The sequence below is a fragment of the Lissotriton vulgaris genome, chromosome 10 (genome assembly GCF_964263255.1).
Source record: "Lissotriton vulgaris chromosome 10, aLisVul1.2, whole genome shotgun sequence".
NCBI classification, from domain to species: domain Eukaryota; kingdom Metazoa; phylum Chordata; class Amphibia; order Caudata; family Salamandridae; genus Lissotriton; species Lissotriton vulgaris.
Genome location: NC_141698.1, coordinates 290,115,505 through 290,141,076, shown reverse-complemented (window position 1 = coordinate 290,141,076; position 25,572 = coordinate 290,115,505). Strand labels below are relative to the sequence as shown.

The window sequence follows — 25,572 nt, the reverse complement described above, 5'->3', positions numbered from 1 at the left end:
GCCAGAGAGCGCGTTTGCACAGTGGTGAAAGGAGGGGGCGGGGCCTCAGTTCACATGTGTGCAAACACGCCCTGTGGTGCGGTTTAAGTTGTGGAATTAATTCCTTGTCAATACTGAGGGTCCCTGGGGGCCAGCTAGCCCACCGGGTACCTCTAGTAAGCACCACAGAGCTGCGTTGCAGAGTGTTGGAAAAAGGGGCATGGTCTCTGAACACCTCTCTGCAACGCATCCTCCTGGCACATACTGAAGGGACCTGGTGGGCTAGTTGGCCCCCAGGGACCCACAGGATTGAGGAGGAATCAATTCTCTAACTTAAAACGCGCCACAGGGTGTGCCTGCAGGCATATCACCTTTGGCCACGCCTCCTTCCTTCACCACTGTGCAAACGTGCCCTGTGGCACGTTTTAAGTTGGGGAATTAATTCTCTTTCAATACTGAGGGTCCCTGAGGGCCAAATATGCCAACAGGTATCTCCAGTATGCGCCAGGGAGCTGCGCTGCAGACAGGTGTTCAGAGGCCACTCCCCTTTTTACACCTCGTTGCAAGGCAGCTCTGTGGCGCTTACTGGAGGTACCTAGTGGGCTAGTTTGACCCTAGGGACCCTTAAGATTGAAGGGGACTTAATATCTCAACTTAGAACGATGACAGGGCGCATTTATACTGTGGTGAAGGGAGGCGAGGGCCTGACGTGATGTGTGCAAACACGCCCTGTGGCGCGTTTTAAGTTGGGGAAAAAATTCCACTTCAAACCTGAGCGACCATGGGGGACAAGTAGCCCACCAGGTGCTTCCACGAAGCGCCACTGCACTGCGTTGCAGAGAGGTGGTGCAGGCCGTGCCCCTTTTTACATCTTTCTGCTACGCAGCTCTGTGGCGCTTACTGGATGTACTACGAATTCCAATTTACTCTCCTGTTATCAGGAGAGACCTCAGTGCAGCATCTTTGAGCCCAGTACTGATCCTGAAAAGTACTTCTAACCATACTTATCACTAACAGGCTTTAGTCACCTCTAGACTGGACTACGGGAACATTCTTCTCCTGGGGGCCTGCAAAGAGGTAACTAGTAAATTACAGACAGTCCAGAATATGGCGGTGCGACTGCTCTGTAAACTCCCAAATACATCCTCTACCTCCCATTCCCTACGCACTTTGCACTGGCTCCGCATTGAAAGCCGCACAAAATGTAAGGCTCTCTGCTTCATGCACAGAATAAATGCTGGTCTTGCCCCACCCTATCTTAACTCTTTGGTTCAGCACTATTGTCCCCCTCCGTACTCTCCGATCATCTATTCGGTATTTGTTCTCGGTTCCTAGAATCAAAAGATCCAGAATGGGTGGCCGCTCTTTCTCCTGGCTGGCCCCCTCACTTTAGAATTCCCTTCCCCTTTTGTTGCACACCGAACCTTGCTACCTTAAGTTTCGCAGACAGGTAAAAAACCTGGTTATTTAACCTGTAATTGCCTTCCTTTTGGCTCACCCTCTCTCATTTGGTTTTAGCGCCGGGAAACCTATGGGTAGCTGCGCGCTTTATAAACTTAAATATAATAATAATATAATAATAACTTGAATTTCCTTCCGTAGGCACACATTGACTGGTTTTATTTGGAAATTCTTTTAAGTGTGGAGTTTTGGAACTTTAAAATATTCACCTAAAATCAGCCGAACAACAAATTCCAGTTTACTCACCTGTTATCAGGAGAGACCTCAGTGCTGCATCTTTGAGCTCAGTACTGATCCTGAAAAGTAATTCTAAGCATACTTACCAGTAACTTGAATTTCCTTCTATAGGCTAACATTGACTGGTTTCACTTGGAAATTCTTCTGAGTGTGGAGTTTTGGAACTTTAAAATATTCACCTAAAATCAGCCAAACAACGAATTCTGATTTACTCACCTGTTATCAGGAGAGAACTCAGTGCTGCATCTTTCAGCCCAGCACTGACCCAGAAAAGTAATTCTAACCATACTTACAAGTAACTTATATTTCCTTCCATAGGAATCCAGTATCTGGTTTTCACCAGAAAAGTTTCTATTTTCACAAACTACAAATATTCCTTAAAAATCACCTGTATGACTTAAACGCATTCTTTCAACAATTTACAGGAGATGCACCAGTGCTGGATCCAGGATCTACCACTGAGTAAGAAAAATTAACAATAACACTACTTACTTGCTAAGTGTATTTCCTCCTATAGGATAACATTGGTGATTCTATGCAAAAAAGTTTCTAAATGTCAACTTTTAAAATACAATAATATTCCTTAAAAATCACTACTGTAACCAAAACACTTGTACTCAACTGTTTACAGGAGATGTCCAAGGACTGAATCTAGGATCCAGTCCTTTGGCTAGAAAAGTAATCCATAAAGTAACTACTTGCATTTAACTAGAAATTCCCATTCAGCTCAATGTTGCATTGTGTTTGAAATTGTGTTGTCCATTGCAACAACTGTAACTACTGTACTTAAAACTCTATTGCCCATTTGCAAAGTATTTAAACTAAAGTAATTCATTCTGAGAAAGAATATTTTGTAATGTAATTATAAAGTAATTTAAAAAATAAAATATCTAAATATAAATAGTTTAAAAAATTTAAGTAAATCAGTATCAAACAAATAAATATAAGAATTTATATATTTATAAATTGTCATTTACAAAACCTTTGAAATTCACTTAAAAAACCATAGGTTTCAGACATGTTATAGTTAGGAATTAGCATTTAAAAAACCTTTGAAATTCACTGAAAAAACCATAGGTTTCAGACATGTTATAGTTCGGAAATAGCATTTAAAAAACCTTAGAAATTCACTGAAAAAACCTTATGTTTTAGGGGTGTTATAGTTAGTTGGACATTTCATTCGTACTTAACCATTGAAATTCCTTCGTTATAGTTAGTTGTACTAACTATAACTGGCGAGCCCGCAATCCACTGCTGATGGTGTCACATATTACATCATTCATGACATGTCAGTGACATCACTGATGACATCACTGATGACATCTCAAATGACATCACTGATGACATCATCCATGTGACAATCTAATACATCTTATCATACACTAGTATAACCTTTCAACACTCATTATAAAATATGGAGTACCGTATTTGAAACCATTGACACACCAATACAAGTTTCTAAAAACCAACTCAGTGGTTCCTACATCTACACACACATCTAAACACTTACCTATAGATTCACTCAAACATGCTAACAAGGATCAAAAGAACACTATTAAATATACTTATACACCTACATCAACATTACACACCAGCACACATCCTATTCACTTAGGCAGACATCCTACTCACTTATGCAAACAATTGATCATACTTATATTTACTAAGCTACACACTTACAGAAACACCACTTTATTTATTCATATAGATAGTAACGTATACTTAGTGTGTTATAAAATCACTATTACAAGTATACAGTTATCCATACGTCACTCATACAATCACTGAGTCTTATGTATACTTATTTATATACACCAACTGTCACATACACTGCCTTTTATATTTCTAGTTTGTTGGACATGTATTATTGAGAAATATATATATACTCATCACCTCACCCTTAAAGGAATGTATGACACTGCAACGCATGCTTTTACAACGCATGCCATTACAATGCATTTTTTACAACGCAAGTACTATTACAACGCAAGTTTTAACAACGCATACCGTTACAACGCAAAGTAATTTAGATGATAGAAAAGTACCATTACAACGAAAAACAATATAACGCATACCATTTCAACGCAGAAAAAATCATTTAAAAATAAAAATTAATTTTGAAAAATACCTACTGACACGAGATGCAGGGAAAATAAGGGTTTTGGGTGGGGAAATGTATTAAAATGCGGAAAGAAACTGAACGATAATTTTTTTAAACATGTGTATTTTTATAAAATTAATACTCGGGTATTAAATTAAGTACTCGAATATTATTCAAGTGAAAAAAAGCATGAATAAATAAAAAGTATTGAAAATTACCACCTGGGATGGGATGCGAGGGAATAATATATTTATTTATTTATTCAAGAGTTTTATATAGCACTGGCTAGACCCGGAGGTATCAGAGCACTTTACATGAGGTTCAACAAAAATTACATTACAAGATTAAATTAGTTCCAATTTCCATCAGTTGCTAGACAAAACAATTGCAAGAGCATAGAAGACGAGATAATTGAAGTGTAGAGGGGAAGGGGGGAAGGGTAAAGGGCTAGGAGGGAGATACGCAGAGAGACGAAAGGAAAGTCTGTCCAAAGTCCGGCTGGGTAGGTGACGGTCGAGCGGAAGTCCCAAAACCCATCTTCTCTATATATATCAGGTAGCTCCACCGGGCATTGGCCAAAAAGCTCGGTCTCAATAGGAAAAACAATTAAAGAAACATGGAGGGAAAAATAAATGGAGCGTAGAGGGGAGGGGGCATGGAAGGAGAGAAGGGGGGATAGGGGAAGAGACAACAGGGAGAGACTAAATAAGTCTGTCTAAAGGCCGACTGGGTATGTGAAGACCAAGGAGGGAGTCCACGGCCCATCTCCCCTGTAGCTAAACCAGGTAGCTCCATCGGGCATTCAACAAAATAGTTCAGTCTCAATATTTTGAGAGAGGAGAGAAGGAGAGACAAAAATAGAGGGAGGATGCGGGAAGCGACGACAGGAGAGACGAAAGGAAGTCTGGCTGAAGACCGACTGGGTAGGTGACGTCCAAGGAGGAAATCCCCGACCTGTCTCCCCTATAGCTAAACCAGGTAGCTCCATCGGGCATCAGACAAAATAGCTAGATCTCAAAGGACGAGGGAAAGTTCGCAGATAGACAGGGTGGGGACTAGGGGCCAGGACCGGTGAGGGCAGAGGTCAGCAGCAGGAAAGTGTAGAGGAGAGAGCGAGGAGATAAACCGGTTGCAGACTAGGGCCAGGACAGGTGAAGGCAGAGGTCAATAGCAGGAAAGTGGAGAGGAGTAACGCGAGGAGGGGTAGGGGGAAGGTAGTTCGGCAAGAAGTTCCCATGGATCTGGTGGGCTATAGTTGCCAGCTTAGCCAATGTACGGGTTCTCGGCTGAATCTCCGGTGCAATCTCTGGTACAGTCAGGTTCTGCGTGATTTTTGGTTACCCCATTTTGCAGGCTGGAGTGGATCTTTGTGTGCAGCCTAGATGAGTTTGCAGCATTGGATCTCCCAGCAGGGGTGGTGTACACGCAGGGACACATTAAAGTTGAGATGCGCACCTGCTAGACCTCCAGGCGTCGTTCTCAGGAATGTTATTTGTTGTCCCATCTAGGCAGGCCTAGTGTGACATGTATGGCGGTCAGCCGCCACCATTAAAGCCCGGTAGGTGGGCGCGCAGTGCTGAAAGACCAGCGGAGGGTAATATAGTCTGTGGCTCTTCTAATTGTGTCGGAGTGCAATGGCCACACGGTCAAAAGCGGGCACCGGGACCCGCTGTCAGTGGTCTTTGACATGAGCAGGCCTGGGGCCCCTCTAGTACACACACTGTTGCGGTTATAGTACGGGAACCGTCATGGCAGGTCCGAAGCGGGTCCACAGTGTCCTCCATAGGGCCCCTCAGCAGATTTGCAAAGGAAAAGGCCCCCATTGACTGGCAGCGCTTGCAGCTGATCAGAGGTGCAGGAGTGGTTCAAAGCTTGAGCATGGAGCCGGTGCAGGGGTTCCAAGAGCCAGGAAAGGTCTCGATCTGCGGCCGCGGTGCGCCTGCGGGTGCCATCTTGGGGTCAGGCAGGCTCCGGACAGAATGACCCGAAGGAGAGCCGCCACCAGGGTGAAGTTGCTCAATACGCCCCCGAGTATTAAAATAAATAAACGAGTATTACAATTTTAAAAACAATATTAATAATTATTATAAAACCATTTTCAATACACAATAATAATCAATGAACATAAAGAAAACACAAAGGTAAATAATCCAAAAAGAAATTACTAAGACATAAACATAGCCGCCATTTTATAAACGAAGCAAAAACACAGTCCTACAACACTTTTCATGACCCAAACACCAAAACATTGAAAACAAAATGGAGGACTCAACGCAATTCAAAGGATAAAACACTCATTTTTAAATATAACATTTAAATTATAATTTCTCACAGAAAAAAAAACACAATCTAACAAGGCTTTTCTCAAAATTTATGACAAGACCCACAAAAAGCTATAAATACGACTAAGACCCCTTTTTGAAACCAGTAGTTAATTAACTACCAGAGAGAGCAGACTGATATTCCTGACACTCCAACCTTTTTCAAGCAGCAACAAGTTGACAAAAAGAATACATTACCACTCATATAATCAAGTGAGTATAAGACATAGGATATAAAGAAATAGCATATTTGTGAATAAATCAGCAGAATTATCAAAAATAAAATATTAACTTATTTCAGATTTCTTCATCTTTGAAAATCGATTCAAGAAATTTGAAAACACACACAAATATAAAGTGAAAATAGATGTAAGTACTTTTTTAAAAATAGAATATAAACTTTAGCAATCAACAATTTTTAAAGCAATTTTGTGAAGTGAAAAAATGTAACAGGTTACTATTTTTTAAATGTAATGATTTAATGTCTAAAACACATAAAAATATTAAGTAAGCTAAACGGTATTACATTTCCAATTTTCCAGCTTTCTTAATAATTTTTAGTGAAGAAATCATTTCATCAAAAAAAGTTGGAAGACAGAACGCAGACAACTTATAACAACTTTTTTAACAAAGGTATTGAAATTAAAATATAAATGAGTAAATCAGGGGGGTGTAACAGTAGGGTAAGTGATGGATAGTGTAGGGGTTAAAGTTACTATTCTGACTCCATGCGGTGTAGCAGTAGGGTAAGTGCTGGATAGTGTAAGGGTTAAAGTTACTATTCTAACTCCAGGGGGTGTAGCAGATGGGTAAGTGCTGGATAGTGTAGGGGTTAAAGTTACTATTCTAACTCCAAGGAGGGGTTGCAGTAGGGTAATTGATGGATAGTGTAGGGGTTAAAGTTACTATTCTAACTCCAGGGGGGTGTAGCAGTTGGGTAAGTGATGGATAGTGTAGGGGTTAAAGTTACTATTCTAACTCAAGGGGGGTCAGCAGTAGGGTAACTGCTGGATAGTATAGGGGTTAAAGTTACTATTCTAACTCAAGGGTGTAGCAGTAGGGAAGGTATTGGATAATGTAGGGGTTAGACATACTATTCTAACTCCTTGGAGGTGTAAAATTAGGGAAAGTGATATGTAGTGTTGGGGTTAAACTTACTATTCTAACTCCAGGGAGGTGTAGCAGTAGGGAAAATGATGGATAGTGTAGGGGTTAAACTTACTATTCTAACTCCAGGGAGGTTTTGCAGTAGGGTAAGTGGTGGATAGTGTAGGGGTTAAAGTTACTATTCTAACTCCAGAGGGGTGTAGCAGTAGAGTAGGTGACGGATAGTGTAGGGGTTAAAGTTACTATTCTAATTCCAGGGGGGTGTAGCAGTAGGGTAAGTGATGGATAGTGTAGGGGTTAAAGTTACTATTCTAACTCCAGGGAGGTGTAGCAGTAGGGAAAGTGATGGATAGTGTAGGGGTAAACTTACTATTTTAACTCCAGGCAGGTGTAGCAGTAGGGTAAGTGATGGATAGTGCAGGGTTAAAATTACTATTCTAACTCCAAGGAGGTGTAGCAGTAGAGTAAGTGATGGATAGTGTAGGGGTTAAAGTTACTATTCTAACTCCAGGGGGGTGTAGCAGTAGGGTAAGTGATGGATAGTGTAGGGGTTAAAGTCACTATTCTAACTCCAGGGAGGTGTGGCAGTAGGGTAAGTGATGGATAGTGTACGGGGTAAAATTACTATTCTAACTCCAGGGGGGGGGGGGGTGTAGCAGTAGGGTAAGTGATGGATAGTGTATGGGGTAAAATTAATATTTTAACTCCAGGGGGGTGTAGCATTAGGGTAAGTGATGGATAGTGTATGGGTTAAAATTACTATTCTAACTCCAGGGGGGTGTAGCAGTAGGGTAAGTGATGGATAGTGTATGGGTTAAAGTTATTATTCTAACTCCAGGGGGTGTAGCAGATGGGTAAGTGCTGGATAGTGTAGCGGTTAAAGTTACTATTCTAACTCCAAGGAGGGGTTGCAGTAGGGTAATTGATGGATAGTGTAGGGGTTAAAGTTACTATTCTAACTCCAGGGGGGTGTAGCAGTTGGGTAAGTGATGGATAGTGTAGGGGTTAAAGTTACTATTCTAACTCAAGGGGGTCAGCAGTAGGGTAAGTGCTGGATAGTATAGGGGTTAAAGTTACTATTCTAACTCAAGGGAGGTGTAGCAGTAGGGAAGGTATTGGATAATGTAGGGGTTAGACATACTATTCTAACTCCTTGGAGGTGTAAAATTAGGGAAAGTGATATGTAGTGTTGGGGTTCAACTTACTATTCTAACTCCAGGGAAGTGTAGCAGTAGGGAAAGTGATTGATAGTGTAGGGGTTACAATTACTATTCTAACTCCAGGGAGGTGTAGCAGTAGGGAAAATGATGGATAGTGTAGGGGTTAAACTTACTATTCTAACTCCAGGGAGGTTTTGCAGTAGGGTAAGTGATGGATAGTGTAGGGGTTAAAGTTACTATTCTAACTCCAGAGGGGTGTAGCAGTAGAGTAGGTGACGGATAGTGTAGGGGTTAAAGTTACTATTCTAATTCCAGGGGGGTGTAGCAGTAGGGTAAGTGATGGATAGTGTAGGGGTTAAAGTTACTATTCTAACTCCAGGGAGGTGTAGCAGTAGGGAAAGTGATGGATAGTGTAGGGGTTAAACTTACTATTTTAACTCCAGGCAGGTGTAGCAGTAGGGTAAGTGATGGATAGTGTAGGGGTTAAAATTACTATTCTAACTCCAAGGAGGTGTAGCAGTAGAGTAAGTGATGGATAGTGTAGGGGTTAAAGTTACTATTCTAACTCCAGGGGGGTGTAGCAGTAGGGTAAGTGATGGATAGTGTGGGGCAGAGGTCTTCAAACTTTTGGGTGCCGAGACCCCCCTGTCAACATTTTTAGTCGTAAGGACCCCCTCCTGACAAACATTTCTAAACCTGTAGGCAGGGCTTCTGGAATTACGAGGCAGGTGAGGACCAAGTTACACGAAAGGCTTGACTAAATAGTGTGAGAGCAAAATGTAAATAATGTTATGTGATGCCACGTTATTTTGGGATAAAATTGCTTCATTATTTTGACATTTTTTGCACACAATAACACAGAGGTAAGATTTCACCCTATCAGTACCAGTTTATAACCAAAATACAGCAATTAACATCAGAAAGATGTCTAGTCAACCTTTGTGATGGGCCTTCCACTCCGTAGGAATACATGCTGCCACATTAGAAGCTCACCTGGCCCTAGCCGGGAGCAGCAGGGGTCCCTAAAACCCTGGCGGTCTTGTGCAGAGTTAAGCAATTTACCCATGCCGCTTTACTCTCAACCCCGTATCCCTCTCTCATATTGCCGGCATTTTATTTCACCCCTTTTTACAACTTCTGAACTCTCCCCATTCAACTTCTCACGTCAGCCTTAATCACCTCTTGCCATTCTGTATTTTCACTGCCCTCATCTCTAACAGTTTCTCGCATTTATCTCATGGCCTCTCTGGCCCGCCACCTTCCGTGCCCATCTGCACTTCTCATTAAGTCTCTCCATTCAAATTGTTGTCAATTTGTATCTTACACCTCTCCAGTCCCCCTATTCATCTTTCACAACTCTACTTTGTCTTTCACACCTTCTTGAACAAATGTCCCTCTCCCCTGATACCTCAGCACCAGTGCTTAATTAGAGCAGGTGGTTGCCGGTGCTCCGCACCTAATTTTGCACACAGGCAATATGACCGTCTGCCACATGGTGGCTCTGTCTGTGTAATTTAGAGATGAGCAGAACAGCTGTTTATTAATTCAATATACATTAAAAACAAATAAACTCCTGACATCCATGTCATTCTTATAGCTTTGGGGGCTTGAAACAGTCACACTTGTACAGTGTTATGGTTGGTAGTTGCATAGGTATTGTCTTTGGCCGCACAGGCAAGGCAATGGGTGGGTGGTTAAAGTTGCAGTGGCACCAACAATGCACCTCATCTCTTCGTAGCACCTTTCTGACAAACATTTTTTTTATAGTGCTACGCATAGTTTACTCACACTCAGTTCTGTCATCTGCATAGTACATATTCTTTTTAGCAGGCACATTAACCCTCTGCACTCTGTGGATGAGAAGAGTGCCCATGTGAGTGCGCGGTGAGCGATGCAACAGTGTGAGAGTAGGGCAAGAGGAGTGACTGCAGGGTGAGTGAGGTGGCCATATGAAGTTGGGTGTAGATATAAATGCTGAGTGCGATGAATGAATGCATGGTTAATTATGGGCTTGTTTGAGCGAGTTGCACATTGAGCAGTGAGGGGGCAGGTGAATGAGGTGTCACATGAGTGCAGGGTGAGTGCAGATCAGTAGCATGACTGCAGGCTGAGGTACAGGGTGAACAACGCAAGTGCATTGTGATTGCAGAGTGATCACTGTGAGTGCAGAGTGAGAGGGTGAATGATGTGAGTGCATGGTGATCAGTGTGAGTGCAGGGTGAGCGGGTGAATGGTGTGAGTGCATTGTGATCGCTGTGAGTGCAGGGTGAGCATGAAAGTGAAGTTCGAGAATGAGAAGTGAGTTCTCTGAATGCAGGGTGCATTTCCAGACACCTGAAGTAACTCAACATATTAATGACGGCGGCGTAGGGTTTAAGATACAAGTTAAACTATTGCTATTATGACATTAATTAGGGATCGAGAAATAAATAATATGATGATCTTGCAACATACTTCCAGTCCTATGGTTAGGGTTGCCTGCTCATTATTTTGATGTCCCAGACGGTACAACAATAAGCAGTCAACTAAAGCTGTATATTTCAGCACTCATCTGTGCATACTTGGAACAGCAAATCTAAATAGAAAGCACTTTTAAATGTGTTCTAGCGCTGCCTCGATGATCCATGACTTATAATTAAAGGGAACAAAGACAGAAAAGTCACATTACGAATGTATTTATTTATGCGTTTTTATATAGCGCGGACTTTACCCGAAGGTGTCAGAGCGCTTCACAATAAGAACAGTAATGTTACATGAGGAGATTTAAGTCACATGAGGCAATAGTGACAATAGTGAGCAACCAAAATACAAGAGGTAGCAAACTGTACATTACAGGAGGAATAAGTGATATGTGTGCAGGTTACAAAAGCGTACAAAGTACAAATAGAGGTATAATACTGCAATAAATGGCAGACACTCAAACACCAGAACAAACGTTACGTAGGCAATGGTGGCACTTGTGCAAGTATATAAAGCAAACAAAATGTGAGAGGTAGAAAACAGTGTGTTACAAAATAAATGGCTGGTATTTTTTTCTTCTGGCAACCCTACTTTTTTTTTATTTCTTTTCATTAAATGCATTCTCACACTATTGCAGTAAATGTAAAATACAAATTTAAGGAAAAGGCTGAGTTGGGGCCCAGGGGGTACTGGAACTATAAAAAAAAAACTAAGCCTCAGTAACCAGTTTTCGAAAGGTATGTAAATATGCAAATGGTCGTTAACGACCTGTGAAAAACTCAGGGGTGCGGGGCTGTGCTGGAGATAAGACTGCAGATACAGCCCAGCGGAGGTCACAGCAGCTCGAGCTGAGACACACTACGGGGGAGGAGGGGGGCTGAATCCCTGTAGTCAGATGGGCCCGGGGAAGAAGTGTGATCGGGAATGCGCGACCCCCTTTCCATCACTTCACGGCCCCCCTGGGGGTCGCGCCCCACACTTTGAAGACCCCTGGTGTAGGGGTTAAAGTCACTATTCTAACTCCAGGGAGGTGTGGCAGTAGGGTAAGTGAAGGATAGTGTACGGGGTAAAATTACTATTCTAACTCCAGGGGGGGGGTGTAGCAGTAGGGTAAGTGATGGATAGTGTATGGGGTAAAATTAATATTCTAACTCCAGGGGGGTGTAGCATTAGGGTAAGTGATGGATAGTGTATGGGTTAAAATTACTATTCTAACTCCAGGGGGGTGTAGCAGTAGGGTAAGTGATGGATAGTGTATGGGTTAAAGTTATTATTCTAACTCCAGGGGGTGTAGCAGATGGGTAAGTGCTGGATAGTGTAGGGGTTAAAGTTACTATTCTAACTCCAAGGAGGGGTTGCAGTAGGGTAATTGATGGATAGTGTAGGGGTTAAAGTTACTATTCTAACTCCAGGGGGGTGTAGCAGTTGGGTAAGTGATGGATAGTGTAGGGGTTAAAGTTACTATTCTAACTCAAGGGGGTCAGCAGTAGGGTAAGTGCTGGATAGTATAGGGGTTAAAGTTACTATTCTAACTCAAGGGAGGTGTAGCAGTAGGGAAGGTATTGGATAATGTAGGGGTTAGACATACTATTCTAACTCCTTGGAGGTGTAAAATTAGGGAAAGTGATATGTAGTGTTGGGGTTCAACTTACTATTCTAACTCCAGGGAAGTGTAGCAGTAGGGAAAGTGATTGATAGTGTAGGGGTTACAATTACTATTCTAACTCCAAGGAGGTGTAGCAGTAGGGTAAGTGATGGATAGTGTAGGGGTTATAGTAACTATTTTCACTCCAAGGGGGGTAGCAGTAGGTTAAGTGCTGGATAGTGTAGGGGATAAAGTTACTATTCTAACTCCAGAGGGGTGTAGCAGTAGGGTAAGTGTTGGATAGTGTAGGGGTTAAAATTACTATTCTAACTCCAAGGGGGTGTAGCAGTAGGGTAAGTGATGGATAGTGTAGGGGTTAAAGCTACTATTCTAACTCCAGTGGGGAGTAGCAGTAGGGTAAGTGTTGGATAGTGTAGGGGTTAAACTTACTATTCTAACTCCAAGGAGATTTAACAGTAGGGTAAATTATGAATATTGTAGGTATAGAATTTACTATTCTTTTTCCAGAGAGATGTAACAGTAGGGTTAGTGTTGGATAGTGTTGGGAATTAAACTGAAAAATGAATGAAAATACAAAGTAAACCAAAACATATTTTTACAAATTCTTTTTCATTTTCTTTTCCGAGAATGTCAGCAGATAATACTGCCAGATACATCCAATCAAACAAAGGAAACAGATTACTAAAACATGCTGGATATACACATTGTAAGGAGAGAATAACTGAACCACGAAGACATTGGAGGTGCGTGCAATATTAGTCAAGCCATTGCAATGGCAGAGCGGTTACACTAGGTGAGAGAGTCATTAAAACAACACACCACAACCACTCTGCCTCTGCAATGGACATTGAAGTAAGAGAAACGATCAACGAAATGAAGGATATTGCATGCACCTCCAATGACACTTCTGGTTCAATTTTAAGGGAGGTGGCTCAGCATGTCCCTAGTCATGTAGCTAGCAGTATGCCAACAATTCCTAATCTGAGAAGAATAATTCAAAGAAAAAAACAGGGAAGTAACCCACAGACAACTGGTCCACAAACCTATTCTGATATTCACATTCCTCCTGAACTCACTGTATCTTTTTCTAATGAACCTTTCCTCCTGCATGACAACGGAAACCCTCTTAAACGTATACTTATCTTCAGTACACCCCGCAACCTTGTCAAATTAGAGAATAGTGAAATATGGATGATGGATAGGGCATTTAAAAGCACGCCCCATCCATTCATTCAAATTTACACTATTCATGCTAAAATTAACAACAATGTAGTCCCCTTAGTGAACAGTTTGCTACCTGACAAACAATCCACAACATACACTCAACTTTTGACAGTGATTAAATCCAAAACTGCAAACAAAAGTCCTAGGAAAATAATAATCGATTTTGAATTTGCAATGAACAATGTTATCACCAAAACGTACACGGATACCCAAATTCAGGGGTGTTTTTTCCATTTTTCCCAGGCATTCTGGCGTAAATTACAAAAAACATCCCTAGTTGTGGATTATTCTTCGGATAGCAAACTCCAATTTGAATTTAAAAATTTAAAAACTAACAGCTCTTTGCTTTGTTCCTCCTGATAGTGTAGACGAGTACTACACTACAATTACAGCATCTGAATTTTTTACTGAAAACGAAGAGAAATTGGCACCCTTACTATTTTGAGGACATATGGATTGGGCTTCTAAGCAGGTCGGGTCGCAGGAGGAAACCACGTTTCCATGTGGAGTGGTGGAACTGCTACACGAGCTGCTTAGAAGGAGAAGCAAAGACAAACAATGCCATAGAGGGAAGGCAAAACTCCTTCATACAATTGGAAAAGCTCACCCTAACTTTTATCATTTTTTGGAAACTTTGAGGAAGGAGCAAAGTTTTCAAGAAATGGGAATTTCTCAAACATTAACAGGTAGTCTAAATCCACGCATCTCTAAAAGATCAAAAGAAATGTCTGAGAGACTATTGGGTGCCTTGCAACAATTTTCGTTGTGTGTGGCTTTAGACTACCTAATGTTGCTCACATATTGCATTATTAACTCTTACTACAACCTTACTTTCCTGTTTTGCCCTAAATTCATTAAACATTTCAATTTAATTGGCATTTTAAAACAAAACATTTTTCAAAATTTAAATGTCGGGTCACCTTACCTTAGATGTCTTCTATCTTCTTCTTTTTTTCTTTCAAAATCCCAATATAATCAATTTTTGGTGAAATCCAGAACAAAATCCACTCCAGTGTTGGAAAAAGTAATTTTTCTTCTTTTCAAAAAAGCATTCCCCAAAATGTCCAAGAGTAAAAAACCATTCTCCAAAGATGAAAGTCCAATCAAAATGTGTAAAAACTGGTCATAAGAATATCGAATCTCTTTTTTCAAAACGATATTCAAATTAAAATCCATTTTTCCAATCTATTACCAAAAACGAACTCCAAAACCAAAATCGATCCATCTCCAAATTTTCTTCATCGGATATCACAAACCATCTTCTTTTTTCAAAATACGATTCCATTTTTTAAAAAAATGCAATCCAAAAAATCTTCTTTAAAAACCACTACTCGATTCGTAGCTTTTTGGAAAAAAAAAATCTGTTATATAATGATGCTATGGAGACTATTGATATTTTAGAGAGTTGCAGGAAGAACAGCCGTATTGGTACGATTTATCAACTAATGGTTAATAGGTTGCATGATGATCTAGATCAGCAGGCCCAGAAATGGCAAAGAAAATTGAGCATAGAAGATATAGACTTGGCAAGGGCCTTTGAGATGAGTAATAAAGTACTAATAATAGTTCTCTTAAAAGTCAACACTATGGGGTCCATTAGGATAGCGGGCGGTGGCACTACCGAAACGATGGCGGGGCGGAAAAACAGCTTTTTCCGCCCGCTAGCAGTGGAAATCACGTCCGCCACATTAGGATATGTAAACACAGGTCATTTCCCGTCCGCCGCGGAGCGCCTCGCTCCGCCATCAAGGTGCGCCCGCCACCGCGGCGGCTGCAGCCAATCGAGACCCTCCGCCGCGGTCGATGACGTCCGCCCCGCTCGACATATTAGGATGGGCCAAACAAGCTGACGCACCGCACCGGAGACACCGCACAGCTCTAGCAGGCGGAAAGTCTACAGCGGAGCACGCACGCCGAGATCCGACATGAACCCCATGGACCCAGCCCTCCACATGCATCCGGTCATGTACCTGCTGCAACACTATCGCCAGATGGGCCGCCGCGGACGCCGCCGCAGGTACGTCACTACACATATACACCACACAACACACATGCCGACACAGGTCCCAAGCACAACACTGGCATCCTGCTGGGGGGCACAACACATCCACATGGGCACACACACATCACCCACCTCAGAACAAGGCACCCCACGGCATCCGGAACACACAACGTCGGCCAACCTGCAGCAACGTCACGGTCACGTCACCGCCGCGGTCAACACATGCGCACAATGCAGAAGGCAGGGCAACAGCAAGGCATGGACACATTCCAAACATCACAGCGACACACCACCCCGACCAACACTGCACACCACCCGAAGTAGTCACAGGCCAGGTGCCAATCCCGTGCACCCCCTTGCACATCAACAAGCACTGTAACAACAAGCACAATACACACACACTGCGACACACAACCAGGGACAAAGGCACAGCAGGATTGCCTGACAACGGACACACAACACCAGTGCACTCCCCACAGCCCACACAATTGAATACAAACATCCACACAGGGCAAGACAAAACATACAACAGGCATAATACTCCTGCCTGACACATGTGTGTCTCACACCATACAGGGGCACACATACATACACTACAAACTAACACCCTTCACACTGCACACCTCTCCACACACATGCCATGTAAGCCATGCCACCAGGACCAAGGGCCAACACAAGACGACCATACACATACACGCCAGGGCACACAGAATGGGAAACACACACCTCATCACATCATAAACATCTACTACACCACAGCACAGCTGCACACCCTGTGCTGCCAGTGTCCCCCAAGGTGACCTGTGAACAGAGAATGCAGCAATAGCAATTCACCCACACGAAAACTGCATGGCCTGCCAAATAACCATCACAGAGTACAACATCAGCAGGGCCACAATGGACTGAAGAACCTGTCCCCCTGTCTAAAAATCATATGGCCACATACAACCTTGCAATGGTGATGTACAAAATAGACCATGGAACTCAGTCAAACAAGAAAATGACTTTAATCAGTAAGGAGACAGAGAAAACACACCATAATGTACTGTATTTATTCACATATTGCACAGATGTAGCTACACAACATAAGTAGACAACAGCAACTCTCAAAATCATGTGCAAATGCCATAGACTATGCACTGGTGAATCACAATCGGGAAGTGCAAAGTCCTTGGCAGGGCAGGGTACAGCACATCAGAGCAACAGGCCCAGAGTCCTTGGCAGGGGAGAGCACATCAGAGCAACAGGCCCAGTCTCCTTGGCAGGGCAGGGTACAGCACATCAGAGCAACAGGCCCAGTGTCCTTGGCAGGGCAGGGTACAGCACATCAGAGCAACAGGCCCAGTGTCCTTGGCAGGGCAGGGTACAGCACATCAGAGCAACAGGCCCAGAGTCCTTGGCAGGGGAGAGCACATCAGAGCAACAGGCCCAGTGTCCTTGGCAGGGCAGGGTACAGCACATCAGAGCAACAGGCCCAGAGTCCTTGGCAGGGGAGAGCACATCAGAGCAACAGGCCCAGTGTCCTTGGCAGGGCAGGGTACAGCACATCAGAGCAACAGGCCCAGAGTCCTTGGCAGGGGAGAGCACATCAGAGCAACAGGCCCAGTCTCCTTGGCAGGGCAGGGTACAGCACATCAGAGCAACAGGCCCAGTGTCCTTGGCAGGGCAGGGTACAGCACATCAGAGCAACAGGCCCAGTGTCCTTGGCAGGGCAGGGTACAGCACATCAGAGCAACAGGCCCAGAGTCCTTGGCAGGGGAGAGCACATCAGAGCAACAGGCCCAGTGTCCTTGGCAGGGCAGGGTACAGCACATCAGAGCAACAGGCCCAGAGTCCTTGGCAGGGGAGAGCACATCAGAGCAACAGGCCCAGTCTCCTTGGCAGGGCAGGGTACAGCACATCAGAGCAACAGGCCCAGTGTCCTTGGCAGGGCAGGGTACAGCACATCAGAGCAACAGGCCCAGTCTCCTTGGCAGGGCAGGGTACAGCACATCAGAGCAACAGGCCCAGTGTCCTTGGCAGGGCAGGGTACAGCACATCAGAGCAACAGGCCCAGTGTCCTTGGCAGGGCAGGGTACAGCACATCAGAGCAACAGGCCCAGAGTCCTTGGCAGGGGAGAGCACATCAGAGCAACAGGCCCAGTGTCCTTGGCAGGGCAGGGTACAGCACATCAGAGCAACAGGCCCAGAGTCCTTGGCAGGGGAGAGCACATCAGAGCAACAGGCCCAGTGTCCTTGGCAGGGCAGGGTACAGCACATCAGAGCAACAGGCCCAGAGTCCTTGGCAGGGGAGAGCACATCAGAGCAACAGGCCCAGTCTCCTTGGCAGGGCAGGGTACAGCACATCAGAGCAACAGGCCCAGTGTCCTTGGCAGGGCAGGGTACAGCACATCAGAGCAACAGGCCCAGTGTCCTTGGCAGGGCAGGGTACAGCACATCAGAGCAACAGGCCCAGAGTCCTTGGCAGGGGAGAGCACATCAGAGCAACAGGCCCAGTGTCCTGGGCAGGGCAGGGTACAGCACATCAGAGCAACAGGCCCAGTGTCCTTGGCAGGGCAGGGTACAGCACATCAGAGCAACAGGCCCAGAGTCCTTGGCAGGGGAGAGCACATCAGAGCAACAGGCCCAGTGTCCTTGGCAGGGCAGGGGAGAGCACATCAGAGCAACAGGCCCAGTGTCCTTGGCAGGGCAGGGTACAGCACATCAGAGCAACAGGCCCAGTGTCCTGGGCAGGGCAGGGTACAGCACATCAGAGCAACAGGCCCAGTGTCCTTGGCAGGGGAGAGCACATCAGAGCAACAGGCCCAGAGTCCTTGGCAGGGGAGAGCACATCAGAGCAACAGGCCCAGTCTCCTTGGCAGGGCAGGGTACAGCACATCAGAGCAACAGGCCCAGTGTCCTTGGCAGGGCAGGGTACAGCACATCAGAGCAACAGGCCCAGTGTCCTTGGCAGGGCAGGGTACAGCACATCAGAGCAACAGGCCCAGAGTCCTTGGCAGGGGAGAGCACATCAGAGCAACAGGCCCAGTGTCCTTGGCAGGGCAGGGTACAGCACATCAGAGCAACAGGCCCAGAGTCCTTGGCAGGGGAGAGCACATCAGAGCAACAGGCCCAGTCTCCTTGGCAGGGCAGGGTACAGCACATCAGAGCAACAGGCCCAGTGTCCTTGGCAGGGCAGGGGAGAGCACATCAGAGCAACAGGCCCAGTCTCCTTGGCAGGGCAGGGTACAGCACATCAGAGCAACAGGCCCAGAGTCCTTGGCAGGGGAGAGCACATCAGAGCAACAGGCCCAGTCTCCTTGGCAGGGCAGGGTACAGCACATCAGAGCAACAGGCCCAGTGTCCTTGGCAGGGCAGGGTACAGCACATCAGAGCAACAGGCCCAGTGTCCTTGGCAGGGCAGGGTACAGCACATCAGAGCAACAGGCCCAGAGTCCTTGGCAGGGGAGAGCACATCAGAGCAACAGGCCCAGTGTCCTGGGCAGGGCAGGGTACAGCACATCAGAGCAACAGGCCCAGTGTCCTTGGCAGGGCAGGGTACAGCACATCAGAGCAACAGGCCCAGAGTCCTTGGCAGGGGAGAGCACATCAGAGCAACAGGCCCAGTGTCCTTGGCAGGGCAGGGGAGAGCACATCAGAGCAACAGGCCCAGTGTCCTTGGCAGGGCAGGGTACAGCACATCAGAGCAACAGGCCCAGTGTCCTGGGCAGGGCAGGGTACAGCACATCAGAGCAACAGGCCCAGTGTCCTTGGCAGGGGAGAGCACATCAGAGCAACAGGCCCAGAGTCCTTGGCAGGGGAGAGCACATCAGAGCAACAGGCCCTGGAACACACCCACATCGCTAACAATGGTGTACTGTAGCACACCTATGTGTGGCACAGGCGTCTGAGGGTGTTGACAACTCACTCCTGGCTGTCATGTGGAGTGGAACCTGGCTGTGTGTCAGGGACTGCAGGTCGACTTGACTGGTGTGACAGAGGGACATGTGGTGTGGCTATAACAGAGGGCCTGCAAGGTGGAGGGCTGTGCGGACCAGGTGGCACCGTGGCACGTGGAGGTGGAGTCATGCACGCCCTTGACACAGTGTGGGTGGGAGAGGTTGGAGGGGTGCCCTTCCACTTCTTAGGAATATGAATTTGCTTCCCTGTCATGGGGTTGATGGGAAGTGGCGTTGACACCACCTGCACACCCCCCAACTGTTCCACTTCAGGGGCAGACACTGCCACTCCCTCTGGAGAAGTGCTTGATCCTGCAGTACGCTTGTGCTGGCTACGCCTCCGGGCCACTTTAGCCTCTCTGGAAGGTGTACCCCCCACAGTGACCACCTTCCCACTTACCCCAGGGATGGCCATTACACTGCCCTCCTGCCCCTTCTTGCCAGGGATGGCCACTACCCTGCCCTCCTGTCCCTTCTTGCCAGGGATGGCCACTACACTGCCCTCCTGTCCCTTCTTGCCAGGGATGGCCACTACACTGCCCTTCTTTGCCACAATGACTGGGCTGGTCACAGCAGGGCTTCCCTCCACCTGCCTCGATGTACTTTGTTCTGGGGTTGATGTGGTAGGTGGGTGTGTCCCTGTGTTCACCCCAGGTGTAGTCATGACATCCCACACATCCTCTGTGGGCATAGCAGAGTCAATATCTGGTGATGGCTCAGCAGCATGTGAGCCTGATGTCTGACACAATGTTGTTCTGGCCTTGCTCTTCTGTGACTCCACCTGGTCTGTGCATATTGGGGGGTCCCTGCCCTTCTTTGGGGATGGAGTCTGTGGACGGGATTGTTTGCTTTGGGTCTGAGCTGTGCTCCTAGTGTTGTAACGTTTACTTGATGTATGTCCCAAGTGCTCACTGTCATCTGATGTGGCCACTGACTGGGTGGACGTCACAGGCACCTGAGTTGCAAAGGGGGCATGTTGGAGGGCTGACGTCACTGTACCTGACAATGACAGGAGTGTACGATGTAGGCCACCCACGTCAGAGTGTATGCCCTCCATGAATGCCAGAACCTGCCCTATTTTGTAATCGTGGGCACTGAAGGCATTCAGCAGGGCGGTCTGGCCCACGCAAAGTTGCCGCAGGAGCTCTACGCACTCTGCACTGAGGGCAGCAGGGGGGACAGGTGCAGGTGCTGCGGTGCCATGTGTGAATGTCACACGTCCCCTCTTAGTGACACGGATACGGCCAGCCCCAGAGGAAGTGGATGGGAGGGTGGGCAGTGGCCGTTGGTAGTCAGATGCAGCAGCAGAGTCCCCATCCCCTGTGGCTGCTAACAGGGACTCATCCCCCCTGCCATCAGATGAAGTGGTACTCTGTGTCTCAGCCACAGATTCCTCATGCATACTCCTGTCACCCTCAGTAGCGCTGGTGTGGTCAGTGTCACTTTGCTCCGTCTCACCCTGCTCTGCTGCCGCTGTCGTGCTGGTCTCCCCACCACTTTCAGGATCATGTTCCGCCGTGGTGTCTTCCGAATCTGCATTAGTGACAGAAACATGGTTGTATAAGTGTCATAGTCTGGTCACACGATATCAGAGCAATGCAGCACATGAGAGGCCTAGAGCTACATGGTAACCATCACACCCTCAAATCATTGTGCTGCTACACACCAGTTACACCACAACTGAGCCTGTCATGCGGACAAACAGGCAGGAGTGGACCAATGTCGATGACACACAGCACTACACCCTGCCCATGGATGGTGTTCCCCTAGCCCACATGGACCTGCCCCACGGACATGATGTAGCCACAACTAACATCACCACTTCCAGAGCCTAAAGGGATCCAGAGGGGAATACACACACCTGTTTTGTCTACACATGCCACATTGTCAAATAGGCCATTACAATCACCATGTGCCAATGTGGGTTCACATTGTTGTCAGATGTGTGGGCCACTACCATGCAGGTGCATGCAAAGTACACTGACATGGTGTAACACTCATTAAGTGGACACAGCTGTACAGCATAATAGGGACTACACCCACCATCACAAAGAAGAGTGACCATGTGGACAACAAAATATATGTCAAGGACTGAAAACTGCAGCCAGGAGATGCAGAGTAAGGCCATGGTGGGCCAATGCCTCATACAGACACACATCACAGTTGCCACTCACATCACATATCACAGCATGGCAGCACACGCACATCACATGTGTCACCGCAGACACAGGCACTCTACACATGCATCCACTCCCAGACAAACTCTCCCTCCCCGGATACTCACCATCGCTGTCTTGCTGCTGAAGCCCCTTCAGACGTGCATCCAGGTCTGGATAGGTCACTGCCAGTATGCGTGCCATCAGCGGAGTCATGGTGCGGCGTGCCACACGCCCTGTGCGTGGTACCATCCCCAACTTCATCTCTGCCACTTGCTTAGCCAGCCGGCTGATGTCGTCCCACCTCTTGTGACAGTGTGTGTGTCGTCTGTTTGATACCCCCAGGGCTCGCACCTTTGCTGCTATGGCCCTCCAGACAGCCTTACGTTGGTGTACTTTGAGCTGCAGGTATGAGAGTAAAGAAGGACTAATGAACATTTACACATTGTCATATGTCAGCATCTATCAGTACAGCAGCCAGACACTGAATCAGGACGCACAGTGACCCCCCTCCCTCCAGAACTGGGGGTACCCTCACAAGGCCACTCTGCATGGCATAAACATTAGTGAATGCATGCACACATTGAGCTTCGTAGTCTCCATGATTATCACACTGAAGAATGATGATTCAACACAAATGCATCGACAGCACTGTATAAATCATAAATTGTACAGGGCATTGATGTGGCATATCCACTAATCAGTGTGCAGCAACTGTAGCATGTAAGTTGGCTGATGGACAAACTTTGGAAGGGCAGCCACTGAACCTACTCTGTGGGGCACACTGACTATGACTACAGGGGCACCCTGAAATTACATCACAAGCGGACACTGTCCAACCAGCTACAAGGCAAACAACCGTTGGTCATGTCTGCCCCAAAAAGTAGCACATCCCACTCACACATACAAGTATTGGCCTAGGACAGAGTCATAATGCAAAACACACACTCCCACCACCTGCAAACATCTTGTCTGTCAGTGTTTGTCAGCACCACACATCCAAAATAACATACAGCTGCATCATGAATACACGTCTGACACCACCCTGCCCTACAGCTCCCTACATGGTGACTTACCACGACATTGGGGCCACCAAACAGCCGTGGGTACTGTGCCAGCACCTCGTTCACAAGGACATCCAGCTCCTCACTCGTGAATGGACTGGCACGGATCTTATCTGTTCTTGACATCCCTGTGGATATGGCAGACCTGTGGCAGAAGTGAGTTGTGAGGTGTCCCAGGCAGCAGGCTCTGTGAGCAGCAGGAGAGGGTCCCAGGCAGCAGCAGGAGAGGGTCCCAGGCAGCAGCAGGAGAGGGTCCCAGGCAGCAGCAGGAGAGGGTCTCAGGCAGCAGCAGGAGAGGGTCCCAGGCAGCAGCAGGAGAGGGTCTCAGGCAGCAGCAGGAGAGGGTCCCAGGCAGCAGCAGGAGAGGGTCCCAGGCAGCAGCAGGAGAGGGTCCCAGGCAGCAGCAGGAGAGGGTCCCAGGCAGCAGCAGGAGAGGGTCTCAGGCAGCAGCAGGAGAGGGTCCCAGGCAGCAGCAGGAGAGGGTCCCAGGCAGCAGGCTCTGTGAGCAGTGGGAATGTGTGGCTCACTCCCACAGATTTATAGGCCCATGGGGTCGTTAGGAAGCTGATAAGGTGCTACAATTGGTTGTCTGGGTCAGCCTTATTCATAAGCATCCAATGACCGGCTCCGCGGCGGCGGCGCGCCGCTTCCGCATTATTCAAATCTGCATCATGCCACATTGAACACCCATGCCATTGGCTGTATGCAATGCACCATGGCGGTGACGCACCGCGGGTGTCCGGGGTGCGCTACCGCGATGGTGCATCATTCAAAAGCATCCAATGACCGGCTCCGCGGCGGCGGCGCGCCGCTTCCGCATTATTCAAATCTGCATCATGCCACATTGAACGCCCATGCCATTGGCTGTATGCAATGCACCATGGCGGTGACGCTCCGCCGGGGACCGGCGGTAGGTACCGCGACTGATGCGGCGGAGCCTAGCCAGCGGCATGGACACCAGTCCATGTGCCAATGGCTACCTTGGCTGGGTAGATGGTGGTGCTGGGGTCACACCGCCAGGGACTGGCGCTAGGTTCTGGCATTTTCGTACACATTGCTGTGTATGTCAATCATGGACAATGTATAAGTGCCATGCAGCTACATGGTGTAGGGCACATCATTGTACACACGATGCCACAGAGCCATTGCATCCACAGGAGGACGCACGTTCAGTCTGAGCCACTTTAGCATGTGTTTGTGCCATTTTAGTAAGGCTTTTGATGGGTGCTGATAATTGACAGACGTCAGGTGCTCTACATAGATGTAGTGAGGTTTAATGTGTTGTTGGTCAGTGCAGACCTTGACCAGGCTGGTGGCACTGCATTGTATCGTACCTGACTTGTGCATAGGGTGACCAACCGTCCGTAAATTTCACGGACAGTCCGCAATTTTGGCTGTCTGTCCGTTGTCCGTGAAGGATTCTTTAACGGACGCCATTTGTCCGTAATTTTAACCGGGCACAGCTTTCCCCCACCTCCCTTCTTGACTCCGATGCTGCATGAAAGCTCAGACCCCCAGCAGCACTGTAGAGGCACAGCGGGATGGCAACCCTCACACCTCCAGCCCTTGATGAGCTGTTAAGAGGTGCTTGAAGGTGACAGAGGGAGGGGCGCAGGTTCAGGAGCAGGGGGCATCCATTCACATGCAAACAGCCCTGAATGCGTCTTGTATCTGCTATTTAGAGGGGGGCTCGCACATTCCATTTCTACCCAGGGCCCCAAACATCCGAGACTCGGCCAGTTTACACCCCTGATTACACCGAGGCAGCACCTGCTTCTCTTCACCGAGCTTACTTACTGCCACTAATTTGTAAGCAAACCTCGGTTCTTCAAACATGCATAACGTAATACAATGAAGAAATGGCACAATCGCACCCACACTGATTAACAAAGTATGGAGGACAATCAGTTCTCTTAGAGTATCTCCTGTGAGTACTGTATATCCCAGTGGGGGATGGCATTTTGGAGCTTGTGCAGGAGGGGGCAAGGAGCCCAAGATGATACTAGAATACTGCATGCCCACCCCTGTGCCCACCCTGGTGGATCACGTTCCCTCTCCTGTGATGACTCCTGCTCCTGTCCCCCATGTTGTGGCTCCAGTCCACCCCCTCCTGTGATGGCTCTTGTCCCCCCCTGTGGTGGATCCTGTCTCTGCCCTGGGTGGCTTCTGTACCAGTCCTGGAACGGCCCCTGCAGCGAGGGTGAAGTTCTTGATGGGCCTCTTCTCAAAAGGGCTCAGCTCAAAATTAATATTGAAAGGTGGGCGAGTAAGTAAGTGAAGGGATGTGTGAATGGCTGGATGAATTAGTGAAAGGGTGAATGGATGAATGAAAGATTGACTAAATGGATAATGAGAGAGGATAGATGGATGGATGATGAGGGGAAGGATGGATGGATGGATGATGAGGGGGTGGGTGAAAGGATGTATGGATGGATGATGAGAGAATGGATGGATGATGAGTGGGTGGGTGAAAGGATGGATGAGTGGGTGGGTGGATGATGGGGGGTAGGTGGATGAGTGAAATGATGGATGTATTGATGTATTGATAAGTGCAAGGGTGAATGAATGGACATATGAGTGAAAGGGTGGGTGTAAGGATGGATGAGTGAGTGAAAGGGAAGGTAGATGGACAAAAGGATGAATAGATGTGTGAAGGAGTGAAATGATAGATGGATGAGTGATAGGGGCAATGGATGGATTCATGAGTGGATGAGTAGATGGATGGATGGATGGGTAGTTGGATGGATGGATGGAAG

General features: G+C 46.9%; 1 protein-coding gene across 1 annotated transcript; it reads right to left on the bottom strand.

Annotated features, from left to right (window-relative positions):
- Positions 1 to 999: 999 nt before the first annotated feature.
- Positions 1,000 to 22,955, bottom strand: LOC147685150 (uncharacterized). Its single transcript, XM_086939761.1, has 3 exons — positions 21,881 to 22,955; positions 20,077 to 21,129; positions 1,000 to 1,046 (listed from the first exon to the last, which is right to left on the bottom strand). The coding sequence occupies exons 1-3, from the start codon at positions 22,188 to 22,190 to the stop codon at positions 1,000 to 1,002; spliced, it is 1,410 nt and encodes a 469-aa protein (XP_086795887.1). The 5' UTR covers positions 22,191 to 22,955.
- Positions 22,956 to 25,572: the final 2,617 nt, after the last annotated feature.

Bases quoted from the DNA above. Each gene is read 5' to 3' on its own strand.
- LOC147685150 (XM_086939761.1), bottom strand. From the start codon at position 22,190: ATGTTCATTAGTCCTTCTTTACTCTCATACCTGCAGCTCAAAGTACAC. The intron at 21,130-21,880 runs GTGAGTATCCGG...TCACTAATGCAG, and splicing joins TCAGCAGCAAGACAGCGATG to ATTCGGAAGACACCACGGCG. The intron at 1,047-20,076 runs GCAAGAAGGGAC...ACCTCTTTGCAG, and splicing joins CAGTGTAGTGGCCATCCCTG to GCCCCCAGGAGAAGAATGTT.